The sequence below is a fragment of the Plasmodium yoelii genome, assembly GCF_900002385.2.
Source record: "Plasmodium yoelii strain 17X genome assembly, chromosome: 9".
NCBI lineage: Eukaryota > Apicomplexa > Aconoidasida > Haemosporida > Plasmodiidae > Plasmodium > Plasmodium yoelii.
This window is the reverse complement of record NC_036181.2, coordinates 493,066-516,384: the sequence shown is the minus strand read 5'-3', so window position 1 is coordinate 516,384 and position 23,319 is coordinate 493,066. Positions and strand designations below refer to the sequence as shown.

Below are 23,319 nucleotides of genomic sequence, written 5' to 3'. Positions count from 1 at the left end.
TCATATTTTTATTTCGATATATTTTTTAAAACCTTTACAATTCTTTATGTTGCTTTAAACAATAAATATTTTTTTAAATAATAAATGAAAAAAACAAAAAAAAAACAAAAAAATATTGGAAGTACACATATTCAGTGTATTAATACGAATATAAATGCATAAATAGATAATAAAAGTATTGATAGAATGTAATAAATGGATACATGTGCGTTTAAAGCAAAAAAAGAAAAATAAGAAGAGTAGAATATTATGGTCTTTATTTTATATTCCAGTGAAATATTACACACAAAAAAAGTATTAGATGCTAACTTGTCTTAACTCTTCATTTTCTTTCATTTAATATTCCCAATATTTCATTTATGGTTGAAAATTTTCCCGGATATTGTTTTGGTGTAATTCCTTTTTGTTCTAAATTTTGAATATAATTCCAATGATCAAAAGGAATAAATTGTATTTTTTTTTTATTTAGTAAATGAGTTATATCATTATCGAAGAATGTGGTTGCCTTTTCTAAAAAGTTAGAAATAGTCAAAGCGATATTTTTAGATGTAATAATTTGGCTAGCTATATTTCCTTTAGGTCCGGTAGAAAACCAACCAGCTCGGAATATTCCAAAATTATTTTTTAAAATATCCTCTTTATATTTTTGAATAGATTGGTTATATAAATTTTCCGAAAATGTGTTTTTTTTAAAACCTGTAGCATATATAAGTAATGGTGTTGATATAGATTTTTTGTAGCCCGAGTTGGTATTATTATTTTTAAAATTTTTATTTATTTCAAATTCAACATTTTTTATATGATCGTTAATTGGATATATATTTTTAATTTGATGACAAAAAATAAATTCTATAATTTTATATTTATTATATAAATCTTTATTTTTTTCAAGCTCTTGATAATTTTGAACCATATTTAAAAAAAGTTTATTTTGTCTATTTCGCATATTAGAATTTTCATGATCTTCGTCTAAATTTCCATTATTATTATGACCATTAAAATAAGAGCACATGTCATAATTATTTTTATTTAAGATGACTTTTACATTACCTAATGAGAATAATTCTCTTAATTCTGCATTTGTAAATGATGTTTGTTTGTATCCTCGTCTTCCTATTATATAAACATGATTAATTCGATGTCGTTTTATAGAATTTAAATAATTATGATTAATATCTGTTTTATTTAATTCATCTATAGGTTTTATAAGGATTCTGGCAATATCTAATGATACATTCCCATTCCCAATAATAACTGAATTTGAAAAATTTTCAAAAGAATTTAAATAATTATCTATTTTTTTACATCGTATATCATCATAATAATTATTGTAAAAATATATTAAATCCCTTGCATGAAATATATCAGGAAAATTCTCATTTTCTTTAGAATCTATTTTTTTGACATATGGTATTTGTGGAAAAAAGGGTTCAGAAGCTCCACAACAAAAAATTATTGCATTATAATAATTTCGTAATTCTTCTATTTTTATATCAATACCAATATTTACATTTCCAAAAAATCGATATCTATTATTTATAATAACTGGATTAAATGTTTTATATATATTCTTTACACTTATATGATCAGGTGCTACTCCATATCTTATAAGCCCATATGGGTTAGGTAATTTATCAAAAATGTCAACCTTTATTTTTTCATTTTTTAAAAAAAATTTACAACAATATAAAGCAGATGGACCTCCACCGATTATTCCAATTTTAAAATGTTTATTTTCACTCGAAAAAAAATCCTTTCTAAAAAAAACAAAATTATTTTTTTTTCTGTATTTTATATTTTTTAAGTTTCGAGGCACACACAACATGCCACACAGAATCATTGTTCTTTCGCTTTTATATAGCGTCCCTACTTTTTTCTCAAAATTTTTTTTTTAATAGTTTATCTTAAATATGTTTAAGGATTTATTTAACCAATGCAAAATGTATACTAAAGTGTGTGTGAATTCAATGCCTATTATATAGGACGAAATCATATGAGAAAAAAAAAATTAATATGTTTTAGCTTTACGTGAGTTTATTACTATTTGAGTTAAATTTTTTAAAAATTTGAAGCTGAGCAGAAGATACTATTTAGTGTAAAAATATTTTAATTTGGAAATAATGTTCATCGATTTATGTATGTTTTTCCTTGTACATATTTACTCTTTATTTGTTAGGTCGTTTATTTTGTTTAATAGCATTATATGATGCACAATTCTATTTATTAAATATCTTAAAAAGTGATGGGATATAATAACGGCAATAATAATAAAAAGCAGTAGCAATATTAACAAAGCAGTAGCAATAGTAACAAAGCAGTAGCAATAGTAACAAAGCAGTAGCAATAGTAATGCTTTACTATGCCATGAGAGTATTTTCCTAAATTGGCGAAATTCGTAAGTGGAAACAGCTAAGTTTTGTATTAAAAAAAATCGACAAAATATTTGTTACGCCAATTTTTCATATTATCAAAAAAAATGAAATTATAAATGAAATTATAAATGAAATAAATAGGTTTATTTAAATACACAAAATTACATTTTAAGAATATTAATTTATATTAATATTTAAAAAAAATAGAAAAAAAAATCACGTCATATATATGAGTAGTATTATATATATGCTTGAAACAAATACAAGCACATGGGGTATATACATGTTTTTATTACAACATCCTTCGAAAGCAATATTTTAGTGAAATAATTCACATGTATGGAAATAAATAAAATAATTATATACACACATTATGAATAAATTACTAATTAAAAAATGGAAGGCATAATATAATGCAATATTGTGATAACATTATGGAAAATTTTGATTTAATTTTAAAAAATCGAAATTGTATATTTCGCATTATATCGTGTTAATACATCAAGACGTTGCGAAATTGAAATAAAATAAAATAACATAAAAAAATAAATAAACAAATGAAAAAGCAAAATAAATAAAATATTGAATGATGTAAATTTTACATAAGTTGCCATATTTGTGGGGTAATATTAAGGGGTGGTGAAATTATTACTTGAAAATTATCACTTTTATTTAAAAATTGTGTTATTTCAACCCAATTATTATTTAATTTTATAAAATAAGAAATGGGTGGAAAATTAATTAACCCAATTTTCAAAGGAATTAACATTAAATTTATAATATGTGATGAATTTTTTGGTATACAAATTACTTGTTTTTTAAATCCACTTATTAGCCAATTATATTTTGTGTCGCGATTATTTTTTTTTTCATCATTATTATTATCTATACACACAAAATGTTTTATATATATATCTTCATTTATTTTATTAGATAATATAATATTAACATTTATATTGCTATGAAGTATTCCAGTTTTGGGTATATCATAATGAGCATCAATTGATAATAAAAATTGTGGGATAAATACAAGTAAATTATATATATATATTTTTTTATAATTTTTTTCATGTTTGTATATTTTATAAATATTTTGATTTTTATATTCATATGATATATTTATATGTCCAATAGAATTTTCATATTTTAAATGATTTATAAAATTATCCTCTTTATCAAATGTGTCTTTATATTCTACTTCAAAAAGTAAAAAAATGCTTTCCCCCCCTTTAATCCAGCTATTAATAGAAATTTCGTCATAAAAGCTGTTTTTTTTTATTTCGTCACTTTCTTTATCAGTTATATTTGCGTTAAAACTATTACAGATTTCTTTTCCATAATTTGTTATATGATTAGAAGATTTTATATCATTTTCTTCTAACATTTCTATGTTTTTTTCAGTATCATCATTAATTATATCCATTTTTGGAGGTTTTAAGTGAAATGCGTTAATTTCATTTTGCAAACTTTTGGAATCGAAATCCTCATTTTGTTCATTATTTAAAAAAAAAATTTTAACATTTTTGATTTGAGTAATATTTTTTTTTAATATTTTTATGTTGAATTTTTTTAAAAATACTGAATAATTATTATTATTTAAATTTAATATTAATTCATACAACATTCCATTTTTTGATCTATATGTATTTATTTTTTCCTTAAAAATATTTACAAGTTTAAATTTTTTTTGAACAATTAATTTATTATTTAAATGTGTGTATGTTAATGCTTCATCATGATTAATAAAATTATTAATTTTAATTTCTCCTATATAATTAACTTGTTCTATTTTATATATATCTGTTTTTTTTTTTTTTCTTTTTTTTCCACATATATCATTATTTATTATACATTTTATTTCTATTATGTCTAAGTTTGAACAAGAATTTTTATATAATTTTTTATATAAATTATCATTCACATTTTTTTCACTATTTTCAAAAGAATCAATTTCATTGTCTATTTTTCGACGTGGTATGAACGAGATTATTGCTTCTGTCTTTTGTATCTTCTTTTCAAAATTATTATTTTTTTTTTTATTCGAACAATTTTCTGACTTTTCGTTAAATTCAATATTACTGTCATTATAATCGTTACCCTCAGTTTCTTCATCAATATATTCGTTCATATTAATTGGTGAATAATAATTTATGTCCTTATGTTTAATCATATTAATTTCTTGATTATTTAAAATTTTAAGATCATCTATATCTATATTTTCATTTTTTTCAATATAAAAAGTTATTAAATCTACAAACAATATTTCATCTTTATCAATTGTATTATATAATTTAATATCATTACATTCATTTATTTTGTTTTTATTTTTAACTGAAACTCGAATAAATTTTTCCGTTATATTATTAGAATTATTTTCTGATATATTCTTATCAAGACTGTTTACTTCATCAGCCTCATCATAAGTTATATCACTATTTTCGGAAAGATTTTTATTTTTTTGTCTTTTTTTTATAACTAGTTTAACATAGTTTATATTATCGTATACTAGTGATGTTTTATTTATATAGGATGAACTTATTTTACAATTTAGAATTGAATTTAAAGTTTTTATTTTAATATATAGAGGTGATATTAATTGATTTAAAAAAAAAGAGGTATAACTATTATATTTATTAATTAATATATTATTGTTGGTTATAAAATTAACATATGTTTTTATAAAGGAGGTTATTAAATTATCGTTAGGTAATATTCCTATTTTTTGATAAAAAGAAAAATTTTTGATTTTAAGAAAAACATATTTGACTTTATAACAGAAATTTTCCCATTTAATTTTATTAGATTCAAGAATATTAATTATATTTAATTTTATTAAATTTAATCCATCTCTAATTATATAGTTTCCTTCAGAATATTTTATGTATAAATATTTATTTTCTTCTTCACTATATAATTGTAAAATTATATTATTAACATTCAAATTTTTGGTAAATGCGGAAAAAATGAATAAATCTAAATATTCATCATATTCAGCACACACATTTTTAACACGTATATTTTTTTTGATTGCATTATTGGTTTTATTAGAGGATATATTTTCTTGAATTTTGTCTGTCTTAGTTTCCATATTTTTTTTTTTTTTTTTTTTTTTTTCTGCATATTCTTTTATTTTACTAGCCAATAATGTATCAAGGTGGTACATTTTAAAAGAATTATTTTTACTCGTATACTTATTTATATTATATTCCTTTTTAATATCATTTATATTATCACATGAAGATGTTATATTTTTCTTTTCATATGCTTCCTTTTTATTAAGCCCAAAAGTCATATTAGACACAAACATATATAGATTATAATCAGACTGAACAAATATTTTAATATCTTCTGTTGGCATATAAAATATATTATTTTTTTCATTTTTGGAAACGGAAAAATTATATTTTTTTAAACTATTTAAAAATTTTTTATTTATATCAAAATAATAATTATCTTTACAAAATTTTTTAGTTTCTAATTTTATTAATTTATTTTTATTTATTAGAAATTTCAACTTATTTTGATTTGATTCGTTATGTGTTATGGAAATTTTATTTGTGTTATTATTTTTTCCTTCTAAAAGTTGTATCTCTTTTTTATTACCATCAAAAGGGAAATTTTTGTTTTCTTCATTTTTTTTAATATCTTTTAATTCTTTCTTAAAAAATAAATTAAGCGTTATTATATCTTTTTCTAATGCGTTGTAAAAATTTATATAGTAGTTTTTATTTTGCTCGAGCTTTAAAATCGAATTTTGGCTAGTCATAGAAAATAAATCAAATTCATAATTTTGAAAAGAAGTGAAATTAATATTAACATTCTTAAAAGATATAATTTTAGTATATTTGTTTGCTAAAAAATATGAAGCACAAAAATGATAAAATTTATTATTTAAATCATGAAACAATAAAAGTTGCATACACAATTGTGTAAGAAAATGAAATGGTGATTCTTCAATAATTTTTCTAACAATATTAAACGATTTTTTATATAATTTATTTTCAAATAATAATATAGCTAAAAAAAACTTATTTATAATATATATATTTTTGTGTTTTCTTGAATATAAATTAATAATTTTATTCATAATATTTATTAATAAATAATTTTTATGTTTATTATTGTCTTTAGAAAATGCTTTAATATGATAAATCGGAAAACTATGATAAATATTTTTTTTATTTTCTTTAATTTCTTCTTCAATTACACTTTCTATGTATTTTTCAAATTTTTTTTCTTCTAAATAATTATAAAAAAAACTGAACAAGTATATTTTTTGATTATTTATTTCATTAAATCCAAAATTGTTTATATTCCTTTCAATGTTGTTAAAACTATTAGTGCTCATATTAAGTATGTTCTTTAAAATAATAAAAGACAATTTAAATATATTCGAAACATTAATACTAAAATCTGTGTAAAGAAAAATTTTGTCGTTATTTTTGGATTCACTTTTTCCACTAAGTGTAGAAGAAGTAAAATCCGAACAATCGGAAGATGAGTTTTCTACAAAACTCGATTCTTTGCGGTTTTCAATTTGAAGCTTTGATTTCGATTTTTTTTTATTTTTTGAAGAATTTTTTTTATAACCTAATTTCATGATATTTTTTTGGAGAGATAAATATTTACTGATATTTGTATTTTTATGCTTAACATTTTTTTCTCCATTTTCTTTTGTTTTGTGATCTATTTTATTTGTATTTTTATCAGTGTGTAAATCCCTTTTACGTTCAAAAAGAAATTTAATTAAATTTCCAAGATTGTAAAAATAAATTGAAAAAAATTTTTCTTTATTTATAAAACAACAATTTAAAAGAAACAACAATTTTTCATCTTCGTTTTTAAATATATCACAAAAAACTTCATTATTAATTTGTGGTTCATTTGAGTATAAAATATTTTCTGTTTCTGTATGTTCCCCATTTTTAGATTCATTATTTTCTTCATTTTTACAATTTTGTTTATTTATAATCATTTTTTTCAGTATATTTTCTGCACTTAATATTTCGTCACTATCATTTTGGCTAAATATCTCATTAAGCTCTCTTATCAAAGCATTGTTCAATTTGTGCATTTCTTTACTACTGCTGTTATTGTCATTATTATTATGATTGTCATTATTATTATTATCATCATTATTATTATCATCATTATTATTATTGTTATTGTCATTATCATCATTATGATTGTAGGGGGTGCTTTCATGTTGGTTTGCATTTTCCTTCACTATTTTATCCCCATGATCAACAGTATCCTCTTTTGTGGACTCATTTTTTTTGACATTCTTTTGACAAGTTTCAACAAAATCACTTAGATTTTCCGATTTGTCCTTTATTATATCGTCTTTAAAAATTTCCTCTTTTGCCTCGATATTTTTTTTGGCTAGCTCTTTTTTTTTATATTTTTTAATTTTTTTATGAATGTATTTGATATAATTTGGATACTTTATATATTTATTTACGCTATTTCTAAAGGTACTAAAATTGTGCATAAATATAAAAATTTTATTTTTGTAAAAAAATTGAGCAAATTTTAAAGCTTTTATTGAAATATATGAAAATTTGTTTAAAAAAAGTAATAAAGTAAATTTTTTAAAAAATATATATTCTAGCAAATGAATAGAACAAATATTCCTTTCGTATATATATCTGGTTATAGCTAGTTTATATTTTTCAAATAAAATCGGAGAATGTATTATACACTTTTTTTTTTTTATATAAACATTGAGATGCTTAAAAAATAATTTTTGAATATTGCTATATATCATATAACATTTCTTAAAAAGATTTAATTTTAAATATAACGCACATAAATTTTCTCCCCACATAAAAACTGATAAAAAAATATCATACATGTCTAAATACAATTGTTCATCATAATCTGTAACAAATTCGATTCTGTTTATATAAGAATGAACATCATTTTTTTGTAAAAAAAAATTTATATCTACACATTCATTGCAAAATGAAAAAATATTATGATTTTTATAAAACGCGACAAATTCAGCTATATCGTTATGATATGTTTCCGCTTTTTCGCTAAGCTTTGTTTCTGCTTTTTCGCTAAGCTTTGTTTCTGCTTTTTCGCTAAGCTTTGTTTCTGCTTTTTCTTCTGATATATCATTTGGTTCAATTCCCTCTACACGTATGTTGGGTATACAAAATTTTTTTTTTTTTTTTTCCAGAATAACTTTTTTCTTTATTTCTACATAGCTTAAAAAAATATTAATGCTTTTGTTATATGAGCTTTTAATGGAATGGTATTTTTTTTCAATACATATTTTGATGTGATCAATATATCTGATTTTAAAATGTTCATAAAGTTCTTTAACTTTTTCATTAGTATCATATTCTTCATTTTTAATTATTGGGACACTTAATATTTTGATAGTTTTATAACTATTAGAACTAAAATCGGATTTTATTTTTTTTATATTTTTTATTTCATTTACATTATCACTTAAATTGTATAAATATATAAATATACAATCTTCATTTTCTTCATTTATACAATCTTTATATCTATTTAATAAATATTCCTTTTCATTTTTATACTCTTCTAAATTTTCTGAATATAAAAAATAAATATAAATAAAAGCTTTTTCAGTTGATCCATTTTCTTCATTTTTAAAATAATCGGTTATTGGATTGTTATAATATTCATATTGTAAATTAACTCGTATTGTGTTTATTTTTTCGTCTAATTTTACATCATGTATTTCATAAAAATCATCCTTAAAAAAATATTCTACATTTTTTAGAATGTTTTTATCACCATAACATGCAATTCTAAGTTTATCTGCTGGCATTATTTTAATATACTTGGGGAAAGCCCATCAAGCTAAATAAAAGTTGTGTATACATATGTGGTGAAATGTACATATGCTGGTGAGATATACATATCTGGTGAAATGTACATATGCTGGTCAGATATACATATGCTGATGATATATACAAATGTGTATAGTCCATATACTTATCCAGATTCGAATTGTTTTTGCCTTTTCAACAATGAATAAAACAAGGTATTTCTGTAGAAATAAATACAAAAAATATCAAGTAGGGTTGCGTCTAAATATAACCATGTGTTTATTGTTCTGATTAATATATATGCATAGTACATATGGTTACTTTTTCCTAAAATTATAAATTCTTATATATTCTTTAATATCCATAAATTTTTTCCATTTTCTAAAATTATATACAATATTTTGATAATTTAAAAATTGTGCAAATTTTATTTATATTTTTATTTTATATTTTTTGAAAATTTGTAAAAATTATTTTTTTTTCATAATATTATTTTTCCTTCTTTTTATTTGGCATTTTTCTCTGGTGGCTTATAAGTTTATAGAACATTAATTTCAAACAAGCTTTTTAACGCAATTTTTTTAAGCACAACATTATTTAATATTAATTTATTTTTAAGATTAAATATTTGTTTTTTTTTATCAGAACAATTTTAAATCAATAAAGTTTTAGTATAAGGGAATTCTATAGCTTCAATTTTAGAGAAACATAAAATATGATGTTAAACGTTTAGTAATATCTAGAACATTTTGAAAATAATAATTAATCTTTTTTTTTTTTTTTTGTGAAGAAATGGCGATATTAAATAAATATGACAAATATTATAAGGAATAAAGATATTTTTATTCTTTACTTATATTGTATATAATTTGGGTGAATTTCATTGCATAGATTATTTATAACTCCATTACAATTAGAAAACATTTATATATTATATATATGTATGTATGTATATATGTATGTATATATATATGTATGTATATATATGTATATGTGTTTGTATGTACATACCTATATATAATATATATGAAGTTAAATAAATAAAAGTAAATTGTCATTTTACACATGACCATATCATTACAGAATAATTTTTTTTTGAAATAAAAAAAAAAAAAAAAAAAATATTTATCAGATCCACAAAGTATACAATATTAACACAATAATAAAAAGTATGACAGGGACAGAAATAACAATTGATAATATTGCATATGCAAAAATTTTTATGCATGCTTTGAAAAATTCATATAATGATGTGTGTGGAATATTAATAGGAAAATATTATAATTCTGAAAATGAAACAAAAAAATGTATTATAAGTAATACTATCCCACTTTTTCACACACATATTTTGTTCGCATTTTTAAGTTTGGCATTTACAATGGTTAATATAATTATGAAAATTTTTATTAAAAAAAAATAAATATTTTATTATATTGTCTATGTATTTAAATAAGTAGATATTCGATTCATTTATTATAATTTTCCTTAATTATAGATTGAGAAGAATTGTAAAGAAAGTGGGGAACGGATCATAGGATATTATCACATTAGTGCTGATGATTCTAAAAACGATAATATAAGTAATATAAAAATATGTGATGTAATTTCAGATACCTTAATAAAAAATTATAACGATGCATTAATATGTTTAGTCAAAATTTCTAAATTAAAGGATGATGAAGATAACTGTATAAAGGTAACATATTTATGAACACGAAAAAAATATATGACAATATGTTGTAATTTTATATTGGCATATTATACCACTCTTGTGTATATTTTTATTTTTTTATAAAATTGTAGACATTTATGCAAGATGGTAATGGAAAATTAAAAAATGCGAAGATAACAATTTCTAATAAGAACAAGGAATTTTTAAGGAAAAGTATCTCAAATCATGAGTATGACATTTATTATAATTATTTTTTAAGAATACAACTATATGTGTATATGTTTAAATTTTATAAATATTTAATAGAAATTAACAACCTTTATATATACAACTTTGTATGTAGAATAAAACAATTTATATATCCTCCATATTTTTCTCCTCTTTTTCAGATATTTGAATATACACGATTTTGATGATCATTTAAATTGTATTAATTGTGATTTTATGAATCCCAACTTATTTAAAGATATTTCTTAGATCTTAAGATTATTAAATAAACAAATCTTTATAATAATATATTTTTTTTTTTTTTTTTTTTTTTATTTATACCTTTGATATTACAAACATATTATATTAATTTATAAAAGTATTCATATGTATACTCAATTTAAAAATTAATTTTTATTAATTTATTTTTTTTAAATTATAAACAAATTTTTATGTTTGCCTTTTTATTAAATATATTTTTTTTATAACTCAAACTTTTTTTATTTAATTATTTATCTATGTAATGATTAAGCCCATTTATTTATCCTGTCTTAAATCCTAGAGAGAACTGTTGTAAAATTTTCTATCTATGTATTGACTAGTCACATACATATATGTATATATGCAATATTTTTGTACATGTTTATAGTTAGCATATCTTGAATTATTTAATAAATTTATTCGATATCTGGAAACACCTTTCCATCATGTCCTATATAACAGTCCCTTATGCACCAGGATGCATTTATATTTTATTTCTGTTTTATTTTATATGTTTTATAAGAGAGAATATAATAGAATATAACATAATATAACAGAATAGAACAGAATAGAACAAAATAAAAGATAGTTATTTATTCTATTCTACTTTATTTTTTCGAAACATTTACATAAATATGAGTTTCATGATAAAACAGAATCAAATAAGCATGGAAAAATAACTATATCAAAGGATAACACATATATAAATATATCTATGGTATATTTCTTTTATCAAAATATTAACATATTTATATATACACATATATGTGATAATACCGTTTTGTCAATGTGAAAAAGATAAGTCTTTACTCAATCTATTATATAAATAAAATAAGCAAAATGAAACACATTATATTTCTTTCAATCGTGTTATGTTTTTGTGATAATGTAATGTATAATAATTATGTAGAGCGAATGTTATTTGAATTGCCAAATAATATCACGGATGATTTAAATTCTGACCCTATAGTTGAATACAAAATTAAAGAAAAAAAAAATGATAATATAGACATAAATAAAGATGTAAGACATTGGGATATTGAGATAAATGAGCACAAAGATGATCCAAATATCCAAAGAAATATCGAGTGGCATGACAATAATGATGGCAATGGAAATAATAGTGGAAATAATAGTGGCAATAATAATGGCAATAATAGTGGCAATAATAATGACGATAATAATGACAATGACTATGGAAATGACAAAAACTGGGAATATAACTCCAATTATAATGACGAAGAATTTGAAAGACAAAATGAAAATGAAAGGGATGAATTTTCTCTAAAAAATGAGGTGGAAAAAAATTCAGAAGAAAGAAAGGAAAGAGCATTTGATGAATCCAATGAATATGCGGATTTCGAAAATATGAACGATCTCGAAAATATGAACAATATCGAAAAAGAAAAAAAAAAATACTTTGAGGATATGCAGTCGAAATACGTGGAGGATAATACAAGTGACGGCAATAAAGAATACATGGGTGAAATGAAAAATCAGCAAAATGAATATGAACAAAATGAGCATCAGAAAAATGAATATGAACAAAATGAGCATCAACAAAATGAATATGAACAAAATGAGCATCAACAAAATGAATATGAACAAAATGAGCATCAACAAAATGAATATGAACAAAATGAGCATCAACAAAATGAATATGAACAAAACGAACATCAGCAATATGAACAAAATGAACAAAACGAAGAAGGTAATATAAAAAATGGCATGATTCAAAATAATGAGAATTTATCATTTAATTATGCTAAGCATGGAATGGATTGGAATGTAGGAATATGCAAAAATGGAAAATACCAATCTCCTGTAGATTTACATATGCATACATTAAAAGAAAGAGAATTAAAAAACTTATCCGATTTTTATTTAAATGCATTTTATGATAATGATGAATATTCATGGAATAATTTTAATAGACCATGGTTTAAAGGTGATATATTTTATTATTATGAAAATTTAATAAATAAAATTATTATAAATAGACAAAATAATATGTTTAAAATAAAAGCATCTAATAATGAAATAATTCCTTTTGGTGTTTTATTTACAACTGATGAACCAACAATATTTTATTCACATCATATTAATTTTCATTCCCCTAGTGAACATACATTTGAAGGATCTGGAAATAGGAGACATATAGAAATGCAAATTTATCACAGTACAAATGAGATTTATGATTATGATGAAAATAAATGGAATGGAGTTTTTGAAAAAAAAAATTATAAAAAAAAAAATAATGAAACAAATATTCAACATTCATATATTTTAACATTCTTAATGAATAGCTTATCAAATCCTCATTTAGGTCAACAATATACAAAAAATAAAAAAAGGAACAAACGAAGTAAATCATTATATAATAGTATTAGATTGGATGAAAATGGTAAAAATACAAAAAGAGAAAATCAATATCAGGTTATTTCCATTACTTTTTCAAGTGCTGAAATTGATAAATCTACAATTAATAATTTTAAAAAACTTCCTTCGGAAAAATTTTTAAAAACTATTTTAGAGGCGTCTCAAAATGTTCCTGTTGGTTCAGGTGAGAAAAATATCTTCATTTATTTTTCATAAAAAAGTGTAACAATTGGAGACATTGCTAATCATGATTTTTTTTATTTTTTTTATGTTTTTTTTTTATTTTATTTTTTTTTATTCTTCATTTTCCTATTTTTGAAATTTCTTAAATTTATATTTCCAATCCATTTAATAGACCCCAAATTAGTGAATCTGAAGAAACCCCTAAATTTAAATTCATTACTAATGATGTTAAATATGAAAAGTATGGAATTTTTTGCATATCATGGGTCTTCAACCTCACCTGATTGCAATGAAAATGTTCATTGGAAAGTTGCCAAAAAATCATTACCCATATCAACAGAAACCATGTTGAAATTTTACAATATGTTAAAAAAAACAACACCAGATTATAATGCTAGTGATAATGATAATTTTAGAGCTTTACAAAATGTTCAAGGCAATATACATAATTATGGTAGAGTATATTTAATACAAGGTTTTCCAGTTCAACTGTTAATTTCATCTGCCTTAACTACCAGTGAAGATAAAAATGTGATTGAAAATATAAAACTGGCTTATTCTAAATCAAGTGGAAATTATATTTATTTCAATTTGATTTTCTTACTATTAATTTTTATGTTTTTACAAAATTATTAATTTTTTTTGCTGAATGATCAGGCAAATTTTCATCTTTTTTGTTTATTTTTCATTTGTTGTGTTTAATTTGATAGGTTTTTAGGTTTATTTTTATTTTTTTAGTTTTTTGTTGAGGTGCTTAAAAGTACACACCATTTTCTTATTTTTTTCAAATGGTAAAAAACATATTTCGCAATAAAACGTTTAAATTTGTACCAATAAATAACCTTATATTTGTATTTATTTTTTTTGAGTAGTAATAATTGAAATATAAATTAGACATTAATTATTTAAGCATATACATATGTGTTATATTTTTTTTTTTTTTTTTTTTAGTTTATTGAATAATTGCATTAATTTAAGAATATAACAATATAAACCCAATATAACAAAGAATAAATGATAAAAAAAAAACGAATGTATAATTTATAATATATACCAATTTCCATGGGTTTACAAAAAAAACGGAAATCAAAAATTCTGATATAATAAATGGTTGGATAAATAAATTTATCATTACATAAATATATATCAAAACAAGAAGACTTATAAGTATTTTTCCCTTTAATCTTACGTCCATTTTGGCTTTATTTTTTTATGTAGGTATATATTTGTGGTGAGATAATATAACAAATAGTGATGGGCATAAATTAAAAATGTAAGTGGTGAGAATGCAAAGGGAAAGATATATATATATATATATACAGATACAGATAAATAACAAAAATAAAAGTGACAAATTAAAAAGAAAATGTAATATTGAAAATATGTCCAGATTTCATTTTATATTTGAAATATCACCACCAAAAAATAATTTTACTCTTTGAATAATCGAATCTTTGTTTGGGTCAAATGGCTTGTCTTTTGATGGTATTTCTAAAACAGTGGGTAATATTTTATCATGTAAATCAACAAGATGTCTTATTTCGTCTGCTATCTGTATAGAAAATATGAGTAAGGAGAAAAGGAAATGTATATATTATCTATAACTGTGGATTCAACATGTATACAATACATCTTCTTATAGAGCCCCACACATTTGTGTATATATAAAGCTTTACGGGTGTTATATAATTGGTAATATATTATTATTTTTATTTTTATAAAATATTACTTGTTGGTTCATTAATATAACTCCACAATCACTTTTCGATGTGTATTCTTTGAAAACTTCCTCAATTTCGGATTTACTCGTTTCTTAAAAAAAAAGAAAAAAAAAAAAAAAAAAAAAAAAGTGTGATTTTGTGATTTTCTTAGTCAGATTAAATGGTAGGTATACGATATTTACTACTATTTTATTACTTGAATTTACAATGAAAAAATTTTTTTTTCCAAGTCCATCTCGAAACCCAATTCCAGCTAGCAAAAAACCAACAACAGAGTCCTGAAAAAATATAAATATGTATGTGTGCATATATAATAGTTTGTGCATGTAACATCATATAAACATTTATTGATAGAATCATATATCAAAAATTTATTGGTTTATTTTATCTGCTATTACTTCATCCCCTATAATATATATTTTCAAATCAGTTTCATTGAACAGTTTATGTCTTCTAGATGTCATTATATAATAAAATGTTACTATTTATATATGCATGGCATATATATATATATATATATATATATATTTATTTATTTATAATATACAAATTAAAAGGTATATTTTTTCCTTTTTTAAAGGGAGTATAAAATATATATAAAATATTTCAATAGAAATAAATTAAATAAAAAGATCTTCAAAATAATTATCATTACTTTGGTATTTCTATTGTTATTTTATTGTTATTTCTCCCATTTCTCATTTCCTATATAATTTTATTATATCTTCTATTATTCCATATATTTTTTTCACTTTTTTCGTATTTTATAATATAAATGAATAATAAGTAGATTTTGAAAGTGATGAAAAAAATATTCAATTTTTCATAATTTACTTATTTTATTCACGCGCAATTTGTTAAATTTTTCTTATATATATTTTTTTAATAAATCTTAATATAAAGTGTATGTGATAAAATTTATAATTTTGTGTAAAAGCAAAAAAATTAATGGAAAATTAAAAGTATAATAAATTAAAAAGAATAAATAAATTTAAAAAATTATATGTTATATTAAAAAAACGTGCAAAATAAAATGAGATTAATATCCTTTTTTCTTGGGAAATACAACATTATAAATATATTTTATATATTCGTGTTATATATATTATGTACTAAAAATATTTCAGCGTCCTTGTATTTAATTTATAGTATAATATACATGCATACATACAAAAGTATATAAAAATTATATCATATATTTATTACAATTCCTTTACCAATTTTATGCACTTAAACTATTTTTGTGAAAATTGTTCTTAAGGAAAAATAATTGGGATATTGAATTTTAAGCTTGTTTTGGAAAATTGGCAAAAAAAATTAATTGGGAAAAGTGGAATTATATATGATTGATTAAAAAAAAATTATGTACATATGAAAGTATATAGCAATAAATAACAACTAAATAAATAATAGCTAAATAAATAATAGTCAAATAAATAATAGCCAAATAAATAATAGCTAAATAAATGATAGCTAAATAAATGATAGCTAAATAAATAATAGCTAAATAAATGAGTAGTTTAGCGAAATAATAACACAACCAATACATATTAATAAAAAAGAAACTTGTGTAATAAAAGTGAAACAGCTATTATGTTTATAATGCTATAATATTTTTTGGGGGGCTATAATACATATGAAGCTTATTTGATAACATATTTAAAAAAGTTTTTTTGCATTTTGTTAGTCCCCTCAAACGTGTTTACTTTAAGGAGGTGATATATACATGTCAAGTGGAAAAATTCAAGGACACAAAAAAATATGATAACATATAGTGTATATATTTTTTCTTCGATTTTTCTATTTTTTTATACTATAAAAAAGAAATAATATTACCCAATATGTATATATATATATATGGATATATATATAATATGCTTTCCATTTCAACAAAAAATATATACCAACACTAGTTACTTGTAAATATCATCATAATAAGTATTATCAAAAGAAAAAAAAAATGATAAAATACATGTACGCCATAGAAATAATAAAATGAATAAAATATTAAGAATCATTTTTTAAAACATGCAAACATAATTAGTGTGTAGAAAAAAAAAGCCAAAATATTATTAAAAAAAGGAAAAAATAATCCAAATAATAAAAAACAATAGGTATATAAATAAAAAAGTTTGTTCTTTAGCTAGTCATCGTCATCGTCATCGCCATCTTCTTCTTCCTCTTCATCATCATCATCTTCATCATCATCATCATCATCACCATCATCATCTTCTTCTTCATGTTCCTCTTCATTTTCCTCTTCATGTTCCTCTTCATTCTCTTCTTCATCATCCTCTTCGTCATCTTCGTCATCGTCTTCCCCATCTTCTTCTTCATCTTCTTCAGAACCATCAATAATTTTTGAGACATAAATATTTGGTGTTCTTCTTCTTGACCTTGTACTTGAATCTAAAATGTTAGATAAATCAATTCCGTCTAATTCTTGTTTTAATTTAAGTTGTTTTGCATATTCTTGTATTTCAGAAGGATTTGGCAATCTATTTGTTTCTGAACATATATTTTTTTTTTCACAAAAGGCAATAATTTTTTCTTCTAATTTTTTATTATATTCTTCGTCATTTTCTTTATTTAAGTCTTTAAAAATAGTTGGTCCAATTTTTAAGTCCAATACAATTTTACGTAACTTTTCTTTTTTAATTGTGTGTATATTTTTTTCTGTAATATTTCCACTTGATTTTTTTCGACTTTTTGGTTTCAATTCATCATTATCATTATCACTATTATCATATTTTTTACTTCCACTTTTTTTTTCTTTTTTGTCTTTTTTTATATTTTTGGATGATGGAGTATTAAAATCATCACTATTCATTTTTCTTTTTTTGTTATTTTTTGAATCTGATTTTATTGATTTATTACTTTGATTATATTTTTTTTTTTTGTATCCATCTTCATTTTCTTTGCTACTTTCAGTTTTCGTACTTTTATCATCCTCTTGTTCTTTTTTCCCTTGTTGTTCATTATATAATTTTAATAGTTTATCTTTTAATATATCTTTTAATATTGTTTTTTTTTCCTTATTGTCTGTAAAATATGATTCATCAACATTTAGATAATCTGCAACATCTTTTCGAACACTTTTTATAGTCACAATATTTAAATCTCTTTCTGGTAATATTTTGTCAAGTATTTCCTTAATTTTTTCGATCTCGTTAGGGACATCTGTATATTTAGTTTAATAAATTAATGTACAAATTAATATTATACTGAATTTGATAAGGTGAATATATATATATATATTTATAATATAGAGATAGAAACACATATATTTATGTATTATGGTTTATGGCAAATTTTTGTGTGGTTACGAAAAAATAAAATATAACATATGTACACATTTCAAAGGACAGGATTTATTCAATATATATATTTTTTTAAGACAAATATAATTTTCAAGTGTATATTATAAAATAAAGAGATACACAAATTATTGTTCAGTTTTAAAATAGATATTATTTCATACACTTTTTTTGTAAAGAACATTATAATTATATGAAGGTTATAGAAATATAAAAAAATAAAACCAAATTCCCTTATGATCATACACACAAATATAATTGCTTACCCATTTGCCCAATGATAAATATTTAAAAGATAATAAAAAGGGAAAATGTTATCGTGTAATTCTAATTAAAAATTGTCTTTAATTTTAAATGACCTATAAAATAGGTATAATGAAGGAAGGTGAAAAAAAATATATTACATAAAATTTACATTAATGTAAAATTGTTCGCATATAAATTTTCTGAATTTCTTAAACATATAATATATACGCATATTTGGAGAAATCACAATTTACGTCTTTGAAGGCATGCTTAAAAATGTGGCTTATAATTAATTGTATCATAAATAGGGTGGTGTGTGAAATAAAAAAAAAAAAAAATATAATAATAATAATATAATTAAAAAATAAAAAAAAAATGATAAAAAGCACAGGAAGGAAAATATAAAGTAATAAAAATAATAACGAGTGGAAAAATATATCAGCTTATTTATTATTTACAAAAAGTTAATAATCCTTTAGCGTGTTATCATTATAACTGCTTAAATTTAAAATTTTCGAAAAAGGGAAAAACAAAAAAATTTTGTATTTTTAAATATACGTGTGTAATAATATACTTTTTATGATATATATTAATATATGCATATAATGATACTTTATTTTTTGATAATCAATTTTGATAATAAATGATAATTTATAGCCATTTTTCGATTTTATTCAAAGTTATAATATCATACATATATAGTATTTTATAACAATAAAAGCATATCCTGTTTTATACATTATCTTCTAAATTTATTATTTTTTTAGTCTCTTTTTTTTATTTCTTATTACGCAATCTATGTTTTTTTTTGAGGATAATTTTTTGCGTTATTTTTTTGTACTGCTATTATATATTACATATAATCTGTTATGTATTAACAAAAAAATAAATAAGTATTTATGTGCACATTTGCATAACCCTTTTTTAAGCATTGTCTTTGCGAGTTTCCTTTTTTTTTTTTTTTAAAACACAACGCACATATATTACATTATTATCATTATTTTTATTAAGTTATTTATATTTGCCTATTTTCATGTATATAAGTTGCTTAAATAGTTCTTTTATTGTGCAATAGATATATATCTGTGCGAATACTTGTTTGCTTGTTTGCAATAATTTATACATATATTTTGATATATGTATTGATTTAAATTCAATGATTAAACAATTTATTAATTTTATTATATACATAATTCCACATCCTATATCTTAGGTTTATGTAGGGATAATAGTTTATATGCCCAATTTGTTTTTTTTCGATGTTCTATTTTCATGATTTTATTTATCACTTTATATTTCATAAAAAATATAAATAAATAATATAATTAAATGGTAATATTTATAACTTAAATGATATTAATTAAAATGTGAGATCGTATTATATTCAAAGGACAATATCAGAATGAATACTTAGGAATAATATATTTTTTGGAAAAAATATATACATTATATGAATATAGTGATGCCTATTAAAAAATAAAATAAATTAATTCCATGGAAAAAAAGAATAAGCGAAATATCGAAATAGACTGCACTTGTTTGGATTTATTTGAGGAGTCTACCAAAGTATATCGTTTTTCGGATTGTGAAATAATTAAAAAATGTGTAAAAGATGGAACTCTAAAGGAATCGGATAGTATATGCATATATGGAAAAGAAGGGTGCGGTAAAACTTTACTGCTAACAGAATTATTAGTTGACATTTCAGCTGTAAATGAACTTAGAGGAATGAATTGTAAGGTTGCTTTTTTAGACTGTGATTTAAGTTTTAACTATAAAAATTATGAAGATATGATAAGCAGAAAATTTGAAAAATATATAAACAATAATAATGTCAACATATATGGTAAATACGAAAAAGATCAATTAAAAAAGGAATTATTAGAACGGTCTTTTTCAAATGTTTATTATATCCCTATATTCAATCCAGGTCATCTTTTAGTTATATTAAACAGCTTAAAAAAATTATTAGAGAAAAAAAACTTTATAAGGGCATTATTTATTGATTCATTATCATTTTGGAACTTTTGTAAATATGATAAAATAAATTTTTTTTCAAATAATAATTATGTAAAAAGGAATACATTAGAACTATTAGATTATGCATTTACTCTTATTTTAAACCTAAAGAAAAGGTTTAAGTTTTTATTTTTTTATACTAAATTATGTAATGAAGATAAGTTTATGGAATATACCATAAATTTGTCGATGAATGAAAATAATATTGACCCCACAAATAACCTAAAGATCCATCAAGAAAATAGAAAAGAAAATAGAAAAGAAAATAATGTATTATTTAATAAATCAAATACTTTTAAAAAGGAATATTTTTTAATACCACACAATTTTAATGATATAATTAAAACACACATATTTCGCAAGAAAGATTTTGTAACTAAAAACTTTTTAATAGAAAAACCTTTTTTTATTTTTTTAATTCCAAATGAAAAAAAACAATTTACATGTATTGATAAAAAATACGATAATTCAAACTTAAACTTCTTAATGTGTCTATCATCTGAAATGAAAAACCCAAACAAAACACAATATTCAAAGTTTTTTTTTAGGATAGTTAATTCACATACTATTGTCCCCCTATGAAATTATAAGGAATAAGGGAGTGGACATGTACATATATAAATAAACTCGCGTTATTGGTTTTATAAAAAATTGCAAATAATAACACAAACATTTTTAGTTGTGTTTTTTATTAAAGTATAGTTATATTCATCGAACAAAAAACAAGACACAGTTATATATATCCATAAGCAATATCCCATGTATACATATATATAATGTAACCATATGGGCATTGTTGGAATGCCTGTTTATTATTAATTCAAAAGCATATACTGATGAAAGAATATAAATACTAGCTATAGTTTTTTTAAATTAAAATCACATTTTATTGATAATGTGTATTCCCTCATTTTCAAAAGTAAAAATAACTAGCTTAAATAATTAAGTGGCTTCATAACTTAAAGAATGAAATTATCACTATTTAAAACTTAGTTCATACTCCTATATGGTTTATTTATTGGATAGAAAACATGCATTATATTTATATTATATCAAAAACATAATGAACTACTTATTTACATGCACCTATATTGCACGTACGAAAATACATTATTTTTATAATTTACACGGAGTGTAATAAATAGGAAAAATAATAAGATTTACCGCGATAAATTAAACTAAAATTGAATAATTGTATAAAAATATATTACCACAAATTCGGCATATATTAGGAGTATGATAAATAAATGTATACACATATAATGGAAAACATCAAAATTTTTGTTGTAATTGTGAAAATACCTATTACACTTATCATAACATTTCACCATAAAAAAGGAAAATATACGCAGGATTCGCAATATTAATTCTAAAAAAAATATAAAAAATAATTTGAAAGTGCCATTCATTCGTTATATCTTATTCAGTATATTTTATTTATATTTCATATAAATACTTGAAAAAAAGACAATATATATTTCAAGAATTTATAGATATTTTGAAAATATATAAACAGCCAAATTGGGATATTTAATTATTTTTATTATATATCCTATTTTACCTGCACAAAAATATCAGTGTTAATAATTTTATGGACATACTAATGAAACATTAAGTACATGTCATTATTAGTGACAATTTACATTTGGGGGAAGCTCGCTTTTTATTATTAGGTTTTAACAAATTATATATGTTATATTTTAAAACTATTATATCATAAGTAATTCATTTATTTTTAGTTTGCTTTAAAATTTTGTATTTTACATTTAAAACATTACTTTTAATTTTTAATTCTATTTTAATTTCAACCTTGCTAGTCAGAAAAAAAAAAAATATATCTATGTTTGCAACTATATTGTTCATAATTCTTTTCTTCACACACAATTGCAGTATTGCTGTTCAGAATAAATCTTTGTTTTTTATAGACATTTCAAAAAAAAAAACTACAATAAAATTTTTTTTTTATACATTTTTTTTTTCTATTATATATAGCGCTTAATTTTTTAATTTAATTTTATTTTTTTTATAAAAAATATAACTTTTGTGTGTTTTTATTTTTAGTATTTAAATTTGATATTTTTACATAAATTATATATAAATAAAAAAATAAAAACATTATTTTGCATTTTAATT

At 21.1% G+C, this 23,319-nt stretch overlaps 7 protein-coding genes across 7 annotated transcripts; 3 read left to right on the top strand and 4 right to left on the bottom strand.

Annotated features, from left to right (window-relative positions):
- Nucleotides 1-322: 322 nt before the first annotated feature.
- On the bottom strand, nt 323-1,840 carry PY17X_0910700 (uncharacterized protein; the record flags this gene model as incomplete). Its single annotated transcript, XM_724834.1, has 1 exon — nt 323-1,840. The coding sequence occupies one exon, from the start codon at nt 1,838-1,840 to the stop codon at nt 323-325; it is 1,518 nt and encodes a 505-aa protein (XP_729927.1).
- Nucleotides 1,841-2,970: 1,130 nt separating this feature from the next.
- Nucleotides 2,971-9,180, bottom strand: PY17X_0910600 (conserved Plasmodium protein, unknown function; the record flags this gene model as incomplete). The annotated part of the gene is made up of 1 exon (XM_022955938.1): nt 2,971-9,180. The coding sequence occupies one exon, from the start codon at nt 9,178-9,180 to the stop codon at nt 2,971-2,973; it is 6,210 nt and encodes a 2,069-aa protein (XP_022812150.1).
- A 1,172-nt stretch (nt 9,181-10,352) lies between these two features.
- PY17X_0910500 (ER membrane protein complex subunit 8, putative) lies at nt 10,353-11,330 on the top strand (the record flags this gene model as incomplete). The annotated part of the gene is made up of 4 exons (XM_022955937.1): nt 10,353-10,562; nt 10,677-10,877; nt 10,985-11,082; nt 11,243-11,330. The coding sequence occupies 4 exons, from the start codon at nt 10,353-10,355 to the stop codon at nt 11,328-11,330; spliced, it is 597 nt and encodes a 198-aa protein (XP_022812149.1).
- Nucleotides 11,331-12,161: 831 nt separating this feature from the next.
- Nucleotides 12,162-14,519, top strand: PY17X_0910400 (carbonic anhydrase, putative; the record flags this gene model as incomplete). The annotated part of the gene is made up of 2 exons (XM_721481.3): nt 12,162-13,884; nt 14,056-14,519. 2 exons carry the CDS (start codon nt 12,162-12,164, stop codon nt 14,517-14,519), a joined length of 2,187 nt encoding a protein of 728 aa, XP_726574.3.
- Nucleotides 14,520-15,276: 757 nt separating this feature from the next.
- PY17X_0910300 (V-type proton ATPase subunit F, putative) lies at nt 15,277-16,068 on the bottom strand (the record flags this gene model as incomplete). The annotated part of the gene is made up of 4 exons (XM_022955936.1): nt 15,277-15,435; nt 15,613-15,695; nt 15,801-15,882; nt 16,003-16,068. 4 exons carry the CDS (start codon nt 16,066-16,068, stop codon nt 15,277-15,279), a joined length of 390 nt encoding a protein of 129 aa, XP_022812148.1.
- A 1,679-nt stretch (nt 16,069-17,747) lies between these two features.
- On the bottom strand, nt 17,748-19,191 carry PY17X_0910200 (conserved Plasmodium protein, unknown function; the record flags this gene model as incomplete). The annotated part of the gene is made up of 2 exons (XM_022955935.1): nt 17,748-18,784; nt 19,188-19,191. The coding sequence occupies 2 exons, from the start codon at nt 19,189-19,191 to the stop codon at nt 17,748-17,750; spliced, it is 1,041 nt and encodes a 346-aa protein (XP_022812147.1).
- A 1,470-nt stretch (nt 19,192-20,661) lies between these two features.
- PY17X_0910100 (P-loop containing nucleoside triphosphate hydrolase, putative) lies at nt 20,662-21,768 on the top strand (the record flags this gene model as incomplete). Its single annotated transcript, XM_022955934.1, has 1 exon — nt 20,662-21,768. One exon carries the CDS (start codon nt 20,662-20,664, stop codon nt 21,766-21,768), a length of 1,107 nt encoding a protein of 368 aa, XP_022812146.1.
- Between the last annotated feature and the right edge of the window lie 1,551 nt (nt 21,769-23,319).